The 19,535-nt window shown below is 49.1% G+C and overlaps 2 protein-coding genes across 2 annotated transcripts in view; one reads left to right on the top strand and one right to left on the bottom strand.

Moving 5' to 3' along the window:
• Positions 1-5,084, top strand: part of RNF207 (ring finger protein 207) — a 77,839-nt gene extending 72,755 nt beyond the window's left edge. Inside the window, exon 22 of the mRNA XM_084822009.1 lies at positions 2,713-5,084. Coding sequence (XP_084678135.1) covers positions 2,713-2,938 — 226 coding nt within the window. The 3' untranslated portion in view covers positions 2,939-5,084. The remainder of the gene's footprint in view (positions 1-2,712) is intronic.
• Positions 5,085-7,707: 2,623 nt separating this feature from the next.
• ICMT (isoprenylcysteine carboxyl methyltransferase) lies at positions 7,708-18,941 on the bottom strand. The gene is made up of 5 exons (XM_084822010.1): positions 18,667-18,941; positions 16,849-16,937; positions 14,547-14,716; positions 14,146-14,363; positions 7,708-12,405 (listed from the first exon to the last, which is right to left on the bottom strand). The coding sequence occupies exons 1-5, from the start codon at positions 18,904-18,906 to the stop codon at positions 12,223-12,225; spliced, it is 900 nt and encodes a 299-aa protein (XP_084678136.1). The 5' UTR covers positions 18,907-18,941; the 3' UTR covers positions 7,708-12,222.
• Positions 18,942-19,535: the final 594 nt, after the last annotated feature.

Below are 19,535 nucleotides of genomic sequence, written 5' to 3'. Positions count from 1 at the left end.
TCTCCTGTTGCCTCTAAGTCAGCCAATCTGGTGCCCTCCAGATGTGTTGGACCACAGCTTCCATCATCCCCAGCCAACATGGGATGTGGAACCCTTCCCTTTCCCTTGCTTCCCAGGAAGGAGAAATGAGCCTGAGGATGACAGTGTGTCCCCTTCTCCAGCAAGGACCAGTTCCAGTCCGGGGCTGTTCCTTCTGCCCCTCAAGGGCAGGGCAAAACAAGGGTCGAGCCAGCCCTACCCACCAGTCCACCCTTTGGACTGGTGCCAGATGGGACTGGTGTGGGAGACTGGATAACCCAGCCAGAGCTGGCCAGTTCCCCAGTGCGCAGCCGGACTCTGAAGCAGGAGAGAGAAAATGCCACATCCACCTCAGTGGTAAAAGTAGCTGCCCATCTCTATTCTTCCAGTGGGCCAGTTCACCCTTCCTGATGGCCTGAAGGACAGCCATGCTTGGGTCTAAATTACTGCATAGGGTAGGTGTGGTGCACCTATGGCTCTGACTGCAACTTCCATCCACCCTGGCGTGGCCAGTGGTGAGCAGTGGTGGATCCTGGAGGCCGACAGCACCTGAGGACCACGCACTCCCCATTCCTGCTATAGGGCCCGAAAAGATGCAGTCCGAGTAGTGCAGGCTCTATTTGTGTCATTGTTAACCTACCCCCGAAATGCAGGACACACTGTTTGGACACATGTAGGGCAGAGTCCAAACATGGTGTCCTTCCATGGACAACTGTGGGCTCGCAGGGAGACTGAGCCCAGCAGTCAGGGCTGGCACGATCCTGTCCATCCGTCCAGATCACAGAAAGACAAGGATCTTAAGTCACTGAGTTGGAAGGGGTCTCAAAGATCATCTAATCCAACCACTTGCCGACACAGGAAGTCCACTGCTGCAGCATCCCTGATCGGTGGCCGCTGTGCCACCGGCTGTCTGCTCCACTGTCGAACAGCTCATACTGTCAGGAAGCTCTTGCTAATGTTTAGTCAAAATCCCCTCCCTTGTCATTTGAACGGCTTGGTTCAGGTCCTGCGCTCTGGAGCAACGGAAACAGAACGTGCTCTGTTGTCTATGCAAAAGCCTTCAGGTATCTGAAGATGCCACTCGTATCACCTCTTAATCGACTCTTCTCCAAACTAGCTGAACTTTCCCTCTCCTTCAACCTTTCCTCATAAGACTTCGTCTCCAGGCCTCTCACCATCTCTGTTGCCCTCTCTTCTGGACACATTCCACCTTACCAAGTGGAGCATAGGGTAGCCCTCATTTCTGAGCAGGGAGAAGTTTCAGGGTGCAGCTGTCACCCAGGGTTGTTTCCTTTGGAATGAGGTTGCTGGAGACTGACTGGCAGTTTGCCATATTTGCATTTATTTAACAAACATACAAGTTGAGCATAAGGTGGTGGCTCACAGCATTAACCACTCCAACAGATAGGGCTCCCCGTTAGGTTTAGGGGGGGGCAGCATTTGCACACTCTCCACCCTGATCTTGTCTGAGAACTTCCCCCCCAACTGCCCCCTTCTTACCAGACTTCACAGCTTGATGACATCATCCTGAGAAGGGGGGAGCAGAAGGTGAGGACAGAAGAGGTGCCCACTTCTCCAAGGAGTTTCCTTAGTCTTTGTTAGAGCTAATCTCTTTAACAAAGGAAGATGTGGTCACTTTGCTAGGATCTTTAGCAAGTCCAGTGCTCTGACCAGATATGCCTCTGGCAAGCTACACGGATAGAAAAACTCATTCATAAACACAGAAGCCACCCAGGCTTATTTCCCCCTCTGTACTTGCCGGGGGAATTTGCATAATTGCCCTCACTAGCAGGGCTTGCTGTGTCTTGCGAACCTGGCGATGGTGGCTTGTTGCTGTGGCTGAAAAACCACCCCAGGACCCTAGAATAGCCCGTGCTTTCTGGGTGGCTTGTTAACAACCGCAGCAAGCCAGACACACCTATGAGGGTGATTATGCAAATTCCCCCAGCGCACACAGTGGGGGAAATAAACCACCGTGGCTTACCCCCCCCCCCTGCACTCCCCGTGATCATGCAAACTGGGCCATTGAAATCTAGAGTCAAGAACCAGTTTGAAGTGATACCATGAGGACATCCAAACCGACCACCCCCAGACTTGCGACACTATACTCAAGTCCTGCAACCTTTCCCCATAGGACCTTGTCTCCAGGCCCCTCACCATGTTCCAGCTAACTAAGATGGAACATAGATGACCACACTGTGCAAGTAGAGCACAGAGAAGTGCCTTACTCCAAGTCAGGCCACCCAGCTTAGTATTGTTTATGCCAGAGGCAGGCAATGTGTGGCTCCCCAACGTTTCGGCCTGCAACTCCCATCAGCCCTGGCTGCTGCCAGTCCGTGTGGACAACACTGTGCTAGATGGGCCAAGGGCTTGGCTCGGTACAAGGGAAACTTCCTATGTTCTTAGGTACACTGCCTGGCAGCAGCTCTCCAGGGTTTCCAGCAGGGGCCCTTGCCATCCCTACCAGGAGATGCTGGAGATGGAACCGGAGACCTTCTGCTTGCAAAGCAGGGCTCTACCTCTGAGCTATGGCCCTTCCCTTCCACGGGAACAGCTTCCCTTCAGCTGTCATAGCTACCAGGGATTTATCTAATCCTAATAACGTTTCTTTAATGGTAGAAAGGCCAGGTCTTTCCCCAGGCTCCAGTACTTCCCACCCATTATTCTGAGATGCCATTTTCTCTTCTGCCCAAGGACTGACTTGTGTGGTGGAGGCAGCAGCAGCAAAGAGCGAGAGCGGCCCTCGGAACCCAAAGCAGAAAGCCAGATTCTCAGCCCAGCAGCCGAGGATCCCCTGTTGAAAAGCAAAGACTATTTCAGGAGCAAACAGAAAAGCAGGGCTGAAAGCCCCTCACAGCAGGCAGAACCTCGCAACATAGCCAAGGAGGGAGATCAGGAAGCAGAACTGCTCCTGTGTTGAAATGCGAACGTCTTTTTTTCTAAACAAGAATGATAATGTAGAGTTGTTTTCAGGGTGGTGTGTGCTCAGGAATATATACATTCTGCACTAAGATAACCCTGACCCTGCAATATGTCCAAATTCTGGACATTTGCAGGATTTATTTTGCATTGTTCTACAGTTTTTACCCTTCCACATAATTTATTCTACTAGGCCGGCAGGGTGTGAATGTGCATGTGTGCCTTATGGAATAATGCAGGGTGTTCAAGTCCCAGTCCCCAGCCCCTAGGAATCTTATCCAGCAATTCCTCCGCTTATAAGATTTTACCACCTACTGCCCACATTTGGTTTGTCATATCTCATACCCTAATAAGGGCTAGAAACTTGCCTTGTTCAAAATAGGGAGAAAACTGGGCTGGGCTTCTCAGGAATCTATTCTTTTTGTATCCACAGCCACCAAACTTGTGCATTTTCTGCATAGATCTTGCTTATTTTGCCTTGCATTTGGGAGGCATAAGAATGGGAACTGGCAGTTTTATACAGATACAGCTACTTCCCGTTATTATCTTTGATGCAATATTAGCAGCCAGTCAGTCTTGCTCTCTAGGGCTGTGAATTGCAAGCTGTGGGCTGGGCACACATGCATGCCATGAAAAATGCATACAAATAATTCCTCTGTAAGACCCATTTGTAGAAGAAGCTGCCCACTGTTTTAAGAATGTAAGAAGAGCCCTGATGCTGGATGAGACCAAAGGCCATTCTGCTCCAGCATTCTGTTCCCACAGTGGCCAACCAGATGCCCCAGTGGGAAGCCCACAGTGGGACACAAATGCAATAGCACCCTCCCATCTCTCTGCACGTCACTGGCTTTGGCTCTGCTTCATTCCAGCCGGCCTAGTAATTTTGCTACGTCTCTAGTTAAGCAGTGAGATGGAATGATCCAGTCGCCCCTTATGCAACACAATTATCTCCAAAGGAGCATCCCCTTCCGTCTCTCCAGGAGTCTCTGCACTGGGTTCCTCCAAGCATACGCACTCTGCCCTTTAAGAAGGGAGGACCTGTGCCCCCTCCAGTTGCTGGTCGATTACCGCTCCCATTAACCACTGGCCATTCTAGCTGGGGTTGCAGGGACAGAGTCCGACAACACCTGAAGGGCTTCTGGTCCCTGTTCTGTGCTGTAAAGTAAACCCTTTCGGTGGTAAGAGTTCAAGCATGCTTCAAATTTAAATTTAGGAAAAATATGCCTTGTATTGGAAGCTGAGGAAACACATGCTTAGATGCATTGGGGCTGGGTTTTTCCATGCTTATCAATTTTGCTGTGATCGTCATAGAGTACGACCCAAACGCCAATTATGGTGTATTACTGCAGGAATGTACTGCAGGAAGTTATGTACTGCAGGAAGTTAGAGAGGGGAACAATGCGCCTCTTCAAGAAACAAATTGCCTCCTCCCACCCCATGCAGTCTCTGTTCAGAGGCCAGGCCTCTCATTGCAACGTTATGCTAAATTGCAGTGTTCAATTCCACCCTCTCCAGCTGCAAGTGAATGGCGGCCACTCACATATATTACAGAAAGTGCTGAGTCCAAAGCAATCCAAGCATCTGGCAGGGGATGCAAGTTTGCCCCCACTCAACTGGGTCTAAGATTGCACCCCATGTTTAGGACAAAGACAACTAGAAGAAGACACGATGGAAGAACGTGCAGAGACGCAGGAGACCCTCTCCTTTCCGGATGGGAATTCTGGGCTGCCCGTGGTACCCCCACCCTTGTTTCCAACAGCCTGCTAATATTTGGAAAGTATTTAATCTGTACAAAGCTGTATGTGGAGAAGGTGGTTTGAGAAAAGACAAGCAAAATACTAGTACCTTCCATGTTTTATAAAGACAGTTTATGTTTTCTTCCAGGCCAACCCTCATCCAGTTTCTCTAAGCCTTACTATAAACCGTTTGAAACAAAGAAAAAAATCTCTTCTCTCCCCCCAGCCTGACACATCCTATCATTAATTCTGTGTGTGGGGAGATTAGCAGTCCCATGTGCATTTTTCTTCAGTCGTGTGTCTTATTATTTGAGAAAGGGGGAAAAAGTATTGTCAACATTTGCCACAGGAATAAAGCCTTGAAAATATTATTACTCTTTAAAAAATAAAAGAGAATAGAACCAGTCCTCCATTTACTTGGTCTCGTAACCCGTCTCTCAGCTTTTGAGGTAACAAAGCAGAACGCCCCAACAATTTGCAGGGGGAATTGATGGATGTTCTCCAGGCAACAGAAAGTGGCTAGCCACAGGGAGGCATAGATATATGCCTGGCTTTAAGAAAAGTAAAACTAGAATTCTGCATCCAAATTATGCTTCAAGAAAAGCTGTATTCCACAATCCATACAAATTATACTGAATGAGTTGATTTGCATAAATGTCTTTTAAAAAATACTTTAATTTAATTTGCATCCACTAATCCTGGGGAGGGGAAAGGAACCATCCAGGGAATTGAAACCCTACCTCTGACCCTGGGAAAGCTTCTGTGTTAGGTTTCAGCAGGCTTTGTGCCCACTCACTTCCCAGCATTTCACAGCCATAAGGGCTAGAAACATGCTTAAAAAAAAAAAAGCAGCTTGAGATTCTCAAGAAGTTGAACCATACTCTAAATACCCCATTCTGTGCTTCTGCAGAATCATGACACGGACGTAGCTCTGGGGGAAGGCCATCCAAAGGCATGAAATGGTTTTATTTGTATACATACACTCTGGGGCAGTCTGTCTTCCCCTTTGTAATCAGAACTGTGAAATGGAAGAGGCACTCCTCTGTTTTGCATGTTATACAGCAGGCTTGTAAACAGCCGTTGGCCCAGTCATTTCAGACATTTGAACACCTGCAAAAGGCAGGCAGTCAAGGAAGCTATACAAAAGTTTGTTCTCTCCACCGCCCACTTTTTTGGCTAACATGTATTAGCCACAAATGAATGACACAGATATGAGTGGGGAAGTGGAACGGTAGTTTAGGCTGCAATCCTAAGCACACTTACCAGGGAGTAAGTCCCACGAAGTTCAATGGGACATACTTCTGAGCAGTCCTGCCTAGGATTGCATTGCTAGAATTTTTTGTTGCTGCAAGCAGCATTTAAATCTAAGGAAATAATTCCAACGGAATGAACAACCAACAGTGAAATCCAAGCGACTGCCCTGTCCTGTCCAATCCATCCCAAAGAGTTCCTTCTTTGATGAGCTTCTGCTGGGCTTTGAAAACCTGGCTGTTCAGGCAAGCATTTGGGGTGGGTTAGGTTTGTTTTTGTTTTTTACAGCAGTGTTATGTTATGTTGTTTTGTTCAGTTGATTATGTAAATATGTTGTATTTGGTGTTGTTAGTACTGTACGCTGCCTAGAGTGGCCGGGTAGCCAGCCAAATGGGCAGCTAATAAATAAATAAATAAATAAATAAATAAATAAATCCCACCCCATACCCCAGCCACTGTCCTCACCTGGCCAAAGTAGTGCATAGGTGCTGTACTTGATGGCTGTGTTGCAATGAAGCAATTCCCAAATCTACTCAAACCTAAGCTGGAGCCTCTTCATAAGATACAGTGAGGCTGGACCCCTGGGCACTCTTTAGCTAGGAATAAGCCCCACCGAAGATGATGAGCGCCTTCCAAACAAATCGCCAGAGGATCAGGCTGCTTGATCCTTTCACATTTGGGCTCACTTTGGCTAGCCATCTTGAAGCGAAGTGGGGCAAGGTAGGCTGCAATTTGAATTTGTTTTTAAAGCTGGATTTGGATACATTCCTCTGCATGGTCCCAGGACAAATGCACTTCAGTGGGATCTCTGACGCTTAATGCCACGGTTTAGCACTAGCTGAGTGGGCCTAGCAGGACCCTCAGCTCTCACTCAGGTGCAGCGATTCCCTCCCCCGTGCTTAACCTGCCATCCAAAACAGCAGATGACACACTTGCCTCGGATCAGGAAAAGAGGAGGGGAATCTCCACTAGTGAAGAGGAAGAGAGGGTGTGTCTGGTGTTCCGTCTGAACTCTCTTAAGTCTCTTTCCCAGTCTACAAAGGGGGATGCATCCAGAGGTGTCACTTTCACCCAAAAACAACTACACTGATGGGCCTCAGGACCTGAGCCCTTGACTGCTGAAGTGAAGCAGGACCTAAGTTTATGGCTGACTTGCAGGTGATCCTGCAGAGACACAGATCAGCCTTTTCAATAGCCCTCTCGGGAATCTCATTTTAGATCCTTTAGCTTGGGAGGAATATTCATTTACAAGCTTTTAGATGTAACACAGTGGAGGCTGGTTGTTCCAAAATCAGTGGGGTGGTGAATCCGCTCTGGGTTTCAGTCAGCACTCTAATGGAAAGGTGCTTCACATCTTGGATAGCTCCTTTATTGTTCTGACTGGTTCTGACTGAAACCCAGAGCGGATTCATAGCCCCACTGACAGTGGAGCCACTAGCCTCCACTGATGTAACATAATCAACTGGACCATCTTTCCTAGCACTTATAGCATCCTTCCTCAACCTGGTGCCCTGCAGATGTGTTGGACTGTAACTCCCATCGTTCCCAGCCAGCATGGAGAGTTTGGGAAAGGCTGACTTACAAAATTAAGGCAGAAAGCAAGCAATATGGTTAATCTTTCAATACTTCCAAATTTGGCAACTCATTTTCTAGAAGCCAGACAGAGTGTGACCAAATATTTTCAAGAGAAAACAAGGGAGGATTCCTTTCTAGAATATATTTTCGAATGAACAATCTCTATGATATATCTCCATCTTATGTAAGGAAATGGGAAAAGGACCTTCAATAAAATATCTGTATTGGATGACAAGTGCAAGAGAATTTGGAACACAACAGTGAAAAGAAGTTTGACTGTGAATATCATTAAGGACCAATTCTGTTTTTGTAACCTCTTGGAGGAAAAGGAGGATGTTTAACCTGACTCAGAGTGGAGTTTACTATGACTGTATGATACTGAAAAACCAGCCCCCAATGCCCCCCCCCCAAATATGGGGAGCCTGTCTGGAAATATCAAATTAATCAGCAAAGAATACTTAAGACGGATCAATATGTTTCTGAACAATTTCTGCCTCTACATCCATTGGTTTCTTTCCACACTATTTAGGTCAACCAGAGAACAAACATGAAGAAGTGTGTATGTTATTAAATTATTAGCAATACAAATAATGCAAGCTAATTATTGGAAGCAAAGACAGGTGCCTCTTAAACATCTGTAGCTAGTAAAAATTCATGATGTAGCAAATGAAAACGAAATACTTGGCAAGACTTCAGGAAGGCATGCTATGGAGAATTATTTAAGATATGGGGAAAGGAAACAGAACTTTTCAGGAATGACACACTGAGATTTAATACTGTTGGGCTGCAACACCTATTCACTTACCTGTAAGCCCCACTGAACTCAATGGAGCTTACTTCCAAGTAGACACATATAGGATTCCACTGTTGATCTGTCTCCATGTAATAATGTCTTCCTTCTTTTTCCAGTTCAGTTATTTTACATGAAGTATTTTGTATTAGGTGTCTAACCATATTAACTGACTTTTGTCATTGGAAAGATACTTTTTAAAAAGAATAAAAGAAATGCTTAACTGTAGCAGGACTGTACCCTGGGTGTTCCCCTTTTCCTGGCTTTCAGTGTGAACTTATGCATGTTTACGCAGCAATAAGTCACACTGAGTTGAATAGGGTTTATTCCCAGATAAATGTGCACAGGATTGCAGCTTTAGCCATGTGACTCAAGTAAAGGAGGCATGTACAGGTCAGCCTCCCAGCTTCTCTCTCAGTTATCCAACAGATTGGTTGGGGGCCAGAATGCTTTGAGATATTTGGAGGGGGCAGGGAGGAGAGACCAAAGGAAGAATTGGAGAGCAGCTGAAAGCATACAACGTATGTGTTCACATAACAAACACGGCATGGTTTATCGTTGTAATCACGGTTGGGCGTATCTCTTCAACTCCACAGTTCGCTCTTCACCAGCAGAACCTTGATATTATGTTAGAGTGGGATTTCCCAGGACTGATGTACTATACTACAGTTTTCCCAGGGGTACACGGATGAGACAGGGTAAGCTTTCCCCAACCTGGTTCTGGTGCCTTCCATATGATCTGACTTCAACTCCTATCAGCCCCAGCTAGATGGCAAATAGGAATGCTGGGAGTTGTAGTCCAAAACATCTGGAGGGCACTAGGTTGGGGGAGGCTAGAGATGGTTCTGGAGGTCACGGCACCTGCTGCTACTGCAGAATGACATGTGGCGTTGCAGATACAGCGTGGATTTTGACTGGGTAGGGCAGAAGCTTTGCATGCAGACCTTCCTGGGTTCAATCCACATTAAAAGCTCCCAGGTAGCAGGACTTGGAAATTCCTCTCTCTGCCCAAGACCCTGGAAGAGCTGGTACCCATCAAAGTAGGCAAAACTGGGTTAGATGAACCAACAGATTGATTCCATATAAGGCAACTTCATACATTCTGATTGCACTGGGTCAAACTATAGTGTTTTACTGGAAGTTTTTCCAACGCTTTAGTGGCATCATTCAAGCTGAAGTATGAACCTACTGAAATTTCAGCTCATTCCAAACACAAGGCCGGCCAACCACCTTGCAGTTCACAAGAGCCAACCAGCGCTTATCAGAGCTGCCAAGAAACCGCGTTTCCCAGAAGATCCAGGTTATAAGCTGCCTCTCCAACTACACCACCCACCCATACCGCTAAAATTAACTTAGCTCTGCAATGGATTAAAGAATTAAGGTCACAGCAAGTCCTGGTGCTCTCCAGCCTAAATAAGTGCAAGGTCTGAACTTGTTGCTTTCACTGTTGGAGAGAAGTTGAGATTTCATGAAAGTTTTCCAGTTCCCACAGCACATTTTACAGTTGCAGGAGGAAACAAACATGGTTCCACTTCTCCAAATGGTTCAACTAATTCTTCTCCAACCTATCCACAACTGATTAAGCTACTTAAGCTAAAAATACTGGAGGAGAAAGAACTAAGGAAATTAATGAGGTAAACACTGTCCACTAATGCTTATGCCAGAATATATCTGTAAGTCTTTACGGTGCCACAAAGCTGTTGTTTTAGGGAAATTAAACCCCTTCCAAAAGGACTTTGGTGGCATCTACACCATGCACACAGACCAAAATGCAAATAAACAGAACAAAACCAGAACTGAAAGGAATGGAGAGGATCAGGCCCAAAGGCCCTGGCCCAGAAGAAGCCTCTCTGGGAGGCTACACCGCACAAAGCCTTGCCCAAGACAAATGAGTAAGCAGAGGTGGATCTCAGGGTGGCAGTTGCCACTCGAATGTGGCAACTGCTACCAATTCCAAAGTGGCAGGATACCTTTGCCAAGCACCCAGAGGATTAGATTTCCAGTTGGTGTTTACGTACCGCACAACTAAAGCAATTTTTTTTAAGGGCCTACAGTCTGGGCTGCATGCCATGGTCTTGGCTGTAGAATTCTGCATCCTAAGTATCTCGGGGGGGAGGGGTATTTTAAAATCAAGTTTCTAGCCCTTACGGTTGCGAGAATATGTGTGTGTCGGGGTTGGGTCTGATGTAATCTCAAAGTCTAGAAGAATTGCTAAATAAGCTCTCCAAAGACAGGGACCAAAGCTTCAGTTCGTTGCATAACATCTAACCCCATTCCCTAGCATCAATTATGCAAAGAATATATTAAAAGATTCAACATTATGTGAAATGGGAGAAATTATGTAAACTAATTTATACGAAGATGCAGAATCCAGCTTTTCATAGTGAGGAATGCTGTTTGCTTTTGTTTTTTACTTTCTTTCGTTTTAAGTACACCCAGTCCTTGCAGGCAGCATCGTTTTCTTCACCAAGAAGCATTTTAATGGACATTCAAGTGCACATGGTCAAATAATGAAGGAGAAAGCCCTGAAGAAGAAAAAAGAATTTTCCACAGAGTAAAGAGAAATAAAAGTGGCTTGACTCTGGGATTTTAGCGTTTTGCATTCACAAAACGTAAACCCACTTGGTGTTTCTGTTGTTATATTTTAATATGGTTCTCAGTCTTCATGCTGAATTGTACTAAATTGCGACTGGTCTCCAAACAGGTGCAACTTTACAAAAACAGCTAGTGGCCATGACTTGCAATATCTTAATTCCCTTCCCAACCTTAAATAGATCACTAGTCAGAAAACAGTAAACTTCTCTTTGGTATAACATGAACAAAAATGTTTACACCATGGAATCTGAAAGGGGGAGAGTCTCTCTCAGCCATGCAGATCCTGCTAAAGAAATATTGCCAAAATAGCTCACTTTGTCTCAGCTCCAAAATTGTGCAAAATCAGAGACACTTCTCCCCTTGGACATAATAGAAACACTTTTTGAACTCTTTTAAAAATTAAAATGTAAAAATTAAGATGTGGGGGTTATTATAAAAAATGTGGAATACACAGATTACGAGGCCAAGATGGAGACTGACAAGGCAGGGCCTCTCAATCAAGGAAACATTGTCAAGGTGGCAATGAAAAAAAATGAGGCGAACATTATATTTAGACACAAAGACATTTTTTTTCATTCATTCGTGAGGTGTAACACAAGCCTGGCTTTATGTCATTTAGAAAAGGGGGGAGTGTTTCCCAAAAAACCTGCCTTCTGCTGAAGGGAATTCTCTTCACCTACATTGCTGATCTCAACGGCAAGCATTCTTCTTTTGGGGAAGCCAAAAAGTTCATGCATTTTAAGGCAGAAATAGAGGGCTTCATTGCTGCAAGCCTACCACTACCCCACCGCACCCTTGTGAAAATGCTTTCCCCCACAAAGGATTTACAGGATCAGGCCCAGAGGTTAAAGCTGTGCCATGTTTCCCATTTTGAGAACAAAAAGAAAGTTTTTTTAAAAAGTTTATCCAGAGAGCTTCCATCCAGACCCCTTGAAAGAGAGGCGGGGGGGAGAGGGTGGTTCCTTGAAGGGCAAGCTTGTTCTTGGACAGAACCTGTCATGGCACATTTTAGTCCCTCAGACCTGCAAGAGGCAGAGTGACACCCCCCCCCTTAAAAACAAAAACAGCCTTATGACTTGGTTTGAGGATTCCGTGCAGCTGCCATAACCCAGGTCTCCTCTCCTGCTTGCATCAAGGGAGAGCTTCTGTTTTTAACTAAGGTGGACCAAAGGATGGAGCCTCTGCCCAGCCCATCACAAACCTCCAGAGAATTCACTGCTAAGTATTAAAACTGATCACTACTGTACCAGCACGGCCTGCCAACGCCCATGACTCTGCACAGTCCAGTCGCACCCGGAGCCACAGACCCCCTGCTCTGCTCAAGCCAGCAGCAGGGCCTCAGAGTTCCGCTTTAACCCCTCTGATGAAGGGCAGACCTGTGGGCACCCTCTTCTTATACGCCAGGTACTCCTCCCCAAAGAAATGGATCAACGTCATCTCCTCCTCTTCGATCCTCTCTCGGAAAAAGTGCCAAGAGGCCAGGGTGTAGCCCACCACACAGACTGGATTACACAGTAACATCTGGAACAAGAAGGGCAAGACGATGGCTTATCCTGGCTAGGGATTTTGAAGAGCAGCTTTCCCATGGCTCCTGGCACTGGAATGCCAAGCTTAAGTGACCCTTACTGTATAGCAGCCTTCCGCAACCTGGTGTCCTGGGGGATTATGGGAGTTGTAGTCCAAAACATCTGGAGGGCACCAAGTTGGGGAAGGCTGCCTTTAGAAGAGGGAAACACCATTGTATCAGGCAGAGAGAGAATGGAAGCAAGGCTATTCTATTGCCTCTACAGAGAGACCAGCTTCTTTGGGCCCTTCCACAACTGTCACCAGTGGTAGCTATCCCATCAGCATACCTGAACCAGTTCCATCTTACAGTTGCTGTAAGAACTGTAACTTTAAAAATGTGTACGGGAGTTTGTTTTCCTCCTCCCTCCTCCTCCCTTTTTCTTTTTGTGTTGTGTCTTTTAAAGCCTGAGGGCAGAGACTGACTTGTTTTTTATTGATCTGTAAGCTGCTCGGGATGCCTTTTCAGCTGAAGAGGAAGATAATAATGGCTGAAGGGAAAAAAAAAACAGCTCAGAAGTGCTGTTATCATCACCTAGTGTGTCAAGGGGGGAAAATTGGGACTAAATAACTGTGCCCAGCATTCTGAGGTGCACTCAACGGCGAAATCAAGGCTAGAACCTTGCTTCCCGACATTCGTCGCGTGTAGGGAACGCTCCCCAAACATTGAAAACTAGCACATCATGAACGAGGCAAGGCTAGAACTCTCCTTCCTGACATGCTAACATGCCATGCAAAACTTGTTTCAGGCAATGGGGGTTACTCAAGCCTGTGATCCCCAGCTGTCTTGTGAAGCGGTACAGTCCCAGACAAGCTGTAAATGAGGAAAGCTAATAATTAAATACAAGTTTTGCTCTCAGTTGAGAACAATTTGGTTCTAGTGTGTTTGTTATTAATTTGTACAGCACTGTGTGCAACATTAGGCCCAAACAAGCATAATGCTATGGAATAAAGAAAAAAATAGTCATTCTTGAAAGATGGTGCAGCGTTTTGGGAGGGAGGGGTGCTAAGGGACTGAGTTAGGAATCATAAAGTTCCTGGTTTAAATCTTGCTTCTGCCATGAACTTGCCAAGTGGCCTTCGGCAAGCCACACCCTCTCTCAGCTTCAATCCCCCACCTCTGAAATATGGGGGACAATAATACTGACCTACCTTACAGGGCTGTTATTAAGGATTACAAGTAGATAATGTATGTGAGCTACTTTGAAGACATGAAAGCGCTGGACCAGGGGTGCAGAACCTCAAGGCTCAAGGGCCAAATCTGGCCTACCAGAGTTCCCCAGATGGCCCCACCCCTTTCCTCCAACCACCAAATGTTTGGTGGTTTCCTGGTTTTTGTGCAGTTTTTCCCCATTATAAACAATTGACATGCCTCTCCTAAGGCTCGGTTGCTGGCAGTAAGAGCTTTAAGCTAAAATATGCTGGTATTTTTGGAGTTTTGGCTCCGCGCCCTTTTGCCTGGAATGTGGCCCTGGAAAATTTCTCCAAAATGGAATTTGGCCCTTGGGCTGAAAGAGATTTTCTGCACTTCTGAGCTAGGCAGATGGCAAATATTATTATCCTAGTGACTGGCGGTTGTGTGCGCTACATTATAAGCTATCGCACTTTTCTCTTAGTATCCCATAGATATTTGGATACCCTCCGCCCCCGCAAAAGGAGCCCAAATATTAACAAATGCAGTTAGTGATTCCATAGTACCTGGGTTCCAATACTCCAGTAAAACCATCCCACGTACGATGGATGACGGAACCACCCATAGACGCCTCTCGTCACCAGGGTGTGTGTCTCTGACTTTTCATTCTGAACGATGTGATTGAAGTTGGAGCCTGCGGTGAGCATAGCTGCTTTCCTCAGACAGTCCCCAAAAACCACCATCAGCAGCCCTGCGGAACTCAGCCAAGTGATCTGCTTCATTTCTACAAATGAAGAGCAGGTTACAACATGCCTTACATCTTTTTTCATTAACCCCTGATCACTTTGTGGGTAGAAACAGCATCACTTTCCCACATGCCTCACTGTATGGGTTCCTAGTTTCCCCACTAGAAGGGCACGATATTTCTATTTCTCATGAGTAAAGACTTCCAAGCAGAGCTACTGACCTGGGAAAATGAATTTTTCCACAGTGAACTCAACCCAGGAGGACAGCGCAGCCATGTTGTATTCAAAACTGTGGTTGAGCAAGAAGGAATCCAAGGACAAACTTCGTGGGTTGTTAACGGTTGTCACCAAGTATTCCGAATAATGGAAGAGAGACAAGGAGCACATATACCTGCAAAGAGACCAACCAGGAACAGTCACGCTGGACTTAGCCAAGCCCTCTACTTACAACTTGCCATGTTTTAACTTCAGGGATGCTCTGATCTGAAGAGCTGTAGACGTAGGGCACAATCCTACGCATGTTTAGACAGAAAAAAGTCCTACAACTCCCTGTATGCCCCAGCCAGCAGAGTGAGCACCCACAACAGCAGTTCATTGGTGATAACGTAATCATCCTAGCACGGCTCAGCAGGGGTTTCTGACTCCCAATTGTTTAACTGTAGGAACAACAAAAATACCCCCCACACACACACACACACACACCTGGGTAGGCTGCTGAAATGAAGAAACCTTGGAGGAAACTACTTGTGGAATTTCATGAGAAAAGACTGTGAACTGCTCCAGTTGGACTGCCCCTCTTTTGAGAGATGAGACGGAGGAACAGGGCCATCCCACCAGCCCTGTTGACAGTCTACCTAATTCTTTTTTCTCCCTCTTCCCTTCCCATTGCCTTTTTCTTGCGCGTCTTGTCTTTTTTAGATTGTAAACCTGCAGGCAGATACTGTTTTCTTTGTTCATTGATTGTAAGTCGCTCCGGGAGCCTTCTTTGGCTGAGGAGCAGGATAAAAATACAATAAATAAATAAATACTCAAGTTCTGAGGCTGAAAACAAACTCCTCAGCTGAGAATATGCTCAGAGGCACTTTGTTCCTTAATTCGAAGCATAGGTCTTTTGCGCTTGGCTCCGGTTAGCAGATCTTGGGGGTTTAAGTAAAAAGCAACATAGATCCCACAAGCCTGAAGCCTGTTCACCCCTGAACCAGAGGTCAGTGGCTAGGACCTCATGCAGACCACACCACGAACAAGAGTGAGGAAGTAGTGAAGAGCATAAGCACAGGCTCTGCCCCAGAGTGCCCCATCCTACACATTAAGAGTGAGCTCCTCTGCACATACTACATGTCCACCCAGGATTAAAGCTGCAGTCTTTAGCACACTGCCTGGGGAAGCAGTTCTCACTGAACATGAGATTTATTTGCAAGTAAATCCCCATTGGATCATGCTGTATAAACCCCAGCAGATCTATTCCAAGGAGGAAATGGCCTCAAGGAGGAGCAATTACTAGGCCTATTTTAAAACATCTATGCCACTTTTACACAAAGAAAATGTACAACGGTATAAAACTGAATCCATTCAATAAAAGAAGCAAACTACCATACTTACAAACAAGCTATAAAAACTGAACTGTAGCAGGTAAAACCTGCAGCCAAACCTGATTTACGTTTACTCAGAAAAAAGCTCAGCAAGATTAATTCTACCCTAAGGACGCAGAGGATTACAGCCCAAGTTGTGAAACTCTTCAGAGCCACACCAACCAAATCAACAGATAGGAACAGACCACCTTTCAGTTGCCTCATAAAACCCCCACTCAAAAACAGAGGTGAAAACCCCCAACACACTAGAGGTCCAACGTCTTCACAGAGGAGATGCCCAAGGCCCATATACAGAATTCTGAAGCAAGAATGCCAATTCCACCTCAAAACGATGAACATCAATTACCCAAATGTCTCTTCCCGATGCCCACCATCCGCTTTGCTGCAAGCAGTTTCGTTCCTAGCCAGCATAGCCAATAGTGAGGGATGATGGGAGCTGCAATCAATCAACACCTGGTGGGTCACATATTTCCCACCCTGTCCTAATCGAAACACTGCAAGTGCAAGGGAGAAAGCAAGCTCTGAAAAAGGACTAATCATCTGTACACCAGCCAGCATTTGCCTGCCTGCGTCCCAGAAAATTCCAACGCTCAGGAGCACAGCCATGCCACAAGCACATGAAGGAATTTAAAAGTGGCAAACTGAGGCAGAGTCAGTAGCGGATGTCCTTGTAAGTTCACTAAACCTGCCAATTGCAGCTGCTTGGGCCTAAAAATGACTGAATTGTAAGGAATGTGGGTTGTACTAGAAATCTGACGTGCCCAACAAGGCCCCAGGGCCTTACGCTCTACACCCATATGTGTGTGTAGAACCCACGTAGGCACCAGGTCATAAAGAGTGCCCAGGAACGACCCAACGGGAAAGCTTGTCCACCAAAACTCACACACAGACATTTATTTTTGGCAGCCTGTACTAGGAAGCGCTGCACCCTTACCAGCCAAAATGCTTCCACGTAGATTGTCCGAAGCTGAGCAACAATCCACACCCGAAAGCAAAGCCCAAGAAGCAGGCACGGATGGCAATCTGAAAGGCAAAGGCACTGTCAGGGACTTGGCCGCTGGTCAGCCCATGGCTTCCAAGGGCATCCGAGACACTCCTTCCCTACAAGTACTGAAGCCAAATCCCAAAACAGTGACTGGAAGGCTCCTCTCTTCCTAGCACTCTATGGGTCAGCAACAGGAAGCCCCTAACGCCTAGTCCGACTGCCAACCCAGAAGTGGGAGAAAGGATGCTGGGATGTGGGGGTCCAGGCCTTGCCTCTCGCTCTTCTTTGAAAGCTGTCCTCAGGCAGATGACCAGGGCTCTACAACCTACCTGCTAGCAATATTGTTGAGCAAACAGAGTTAGACGGGGAAAGTGTTGCTGATTTACAGGGCCTTTTAGCAGGGCCTTGTTGGGAATGGAGCGAGGGCTTGAGGGGCCAACAGTGTTGGCTCCACCCACTGGTCAGCTTCCAGGTGAGCTGAGAAAGAGGCGAGGGGCTTTCGGACCCCTGCTTCCCTGGCGCAGACACTGGCAGAGGCTTTGGCCAAGTCTTCCTCTTGCCACGAACATCAGCTCCTCGGCGCCCCTGCCTGAGCCAAGGGACAGGCATCAGAGTTGATCAGTGGAAGAGCACAACACGGGCAGCCTGTTGCCCTGCCACGGAAGAGGGGGGCTTTAAGAGCTGGCTGTCACGCCCTTTCCCCACAACCCCTGGCATGCGAAGGCTCTACAGCCGCTCCGTGGTGAGGCATCCCTGAGGCGCCGCTCCGTCAAGACTGGTGGCATCTGGGAAGACTTTCACAGCTCAGCCGCAACAAAACCAATCGCGGGCATCTTCGCACATCTGAGCAGGTACTGGTCCAGTAAGACGGCCTTCCTCAACCTGGTGCCCTCTAGTGTTCAACTGCAACTCCCATGATTCTCAGCCAATGGCCGTGCTGATGGGGAATGATGGGAGCTGCAGTCCAACACATCTGGAGGGCACCAGATTCGGTCATGCCGCAATTAGCGAATCTGCAGAGTGGAGAAGCATGCCACAAGACTCTGGGCAGTTCTGATCGGCGGGAAGGGAAAAGCAGTCCACGGTTGCTCAGGGGGAAGTCTCTGCTCCACGACTCAGGCTTCAGCTCCGGCATCAGGAACAGACACCCAGTGGGGCTGAGGGAGCCCCGGCACCTGTTTGTCCCCCCAACACCCCTCCCAGTCAGCCCACTATGGAGAAAGCACCTGGAACGGACATGCCCCTCACCTCGCACGCGTCTCCTCTAGGGCAGAGAGTGGCTCTCCAGGTATTTTGGACTTCAGCGCCCAGCGTTCCTGACTGCTGGCCATGCTGGCAGGGGCTGCTGGCAGTTGAAGTCCAGAACACCTGGAGACCCACCTTCGGCCCACCCTGCAAGGGTCTAAAGCAGCCTTCCCCAACCTGGCTCCCTCCAGAGGTGTTGGACCGCAGTGCCCACAGTCCCCCGTCCACTACCCTGCGCTGGCTGGGGACGGTGGAGGTTGTGGTCCGGGAAGGCTGCGCGGGGTCTTGTGCCCACACTGAAGGAGACCTGCCTTCTGCCTGCCCCCGCCCTCCAGCACCCTTTCCCACCTGGCGCCCTCCAGAGGTTTTGGACTACGGCTCCCATCATCCCCAAGCACCGCCGTTCTGGCCGCGGGGAGGCAAGGGGCGCCAGAGGGCGGAGCCCGCGGTGGCCCCGCCCCGGCGTGGCCCCGCCCCTGCCGAGGGGCGGGGCGCCGGCTGGCCCCGCCCCGCCCGCCTCACCTGGTACATGCCCCCCGGCGAGCGGCCCCAGGCCAGCAGGAGGGCGGCGTTGACGCCGGCCACGTGGAGGGCGAGCGCGGCGCGGCCGTGGAAGCCCGGCCCGGCCAGCAGGGCCGGCGGAGGCGCCGCGAGCAGCAGCGGCACGGCGGCCACGGAGCCGCCCAGCGCGAAGGCCGCCAGGCTGGTGCGCGCCTCGCGCCTCCCGCCGCCGCGGCCCGCCTCCCCCTCCGCGCCCGCCATGACGGACCGGCGCCCGGAGGCCCGCCCGCGCTCTCGCGAGAGCCGCGCTCTGGCCGCGGGCCTCGCGAGACGTGCGGGCGCGCCCTCCCGGAAGCCCGCGCGTCGCGGGGAGCGGCGCGTGCGCAGCAGCAGCTTCCGGTCCCGATGGGGCTCTGAGGAGACCCGGCGGACTCGCCTCCCTCGCGGCGCCTGGGGCCGGGCCGGGCCGGGCCGGGCCGGGCTGGGCTCTGAGCGGCGCTCCGCCGGAGCGGCGCCCGGTTGGCGCGGCCTTCCCCGGCCGGGAGCCCTCCGGAGCGGTTGGCGCGCGGCTCCCATCACCCCGGACACCTGGGGAGGATGGGGGTTGTAGTCCAGCCCCTCCAGAGCGCACGAGGGCCCCGCGGGCCGCCTCGGCCCCGCCTCCGGCCTGCCTGCAGGCGGTCGTGGCCGAGCCCTGCCCCAGCCGCAGCCCCCGCAGAGCCCGAGGGGGCCGCGCCGCGCCGCGGGGCTGCGGTGTAGGCGGCTCCCCGGCTTGGCGCCCCGCGGTCGCTGCGCTCGGCCTCCGCGCCGCGGTGCGTGGCGAGCGCGGGCCGCGTTCGGAGCGTTAAAGCCGCTCGGAGCCGCGCGTGGCAGGGGCGGCGCGGCCGACC

The sequence above is a fragment of the Heloderma suspectum genome, chromosome 15, assembly GCF_057233095.1.
Source record: "Heloderma suspectum isolate Gila_16-S chromosome 15, 16-S_ref, whole genome shotgun sequence".
Taxonomy (NCBI): domain Eukaryota; kingdom Metazoa; phylum Chordata; class Lepidosauria; order Squamata; family Helodermatidae; genus Heloderma; species Heloderma suspectum.
This window is presented reverse-complemented; position numbering and strand designations above follow the sequence as displayed.

Bases quoted from the DNA above. Each gene is read 5' to 3' on its own strand.
- ICMT (XM_084822010.1), bottom strand. From the start codon at position 18,906: ATGGCGGGCGCGGAGGGGGAGGCGGGCCGCGGCGGCGGGAGGCGCGAG. The intron at 14,717-16,848 runs GTAAGGGTGCAG...GTCTCTTTGCAG, and splicing joins ACGTGGAAGCATTTTGGCTG to GTATATGTGCTCCTTGTCTC. The intron at 14,364-14,546 runs GTCAGTAGCTCT...CTTCATTTGTAG, and splicing joins GGAAAAATTCATTTTCCCAG to AAATGAAGCAGATCACTTGG.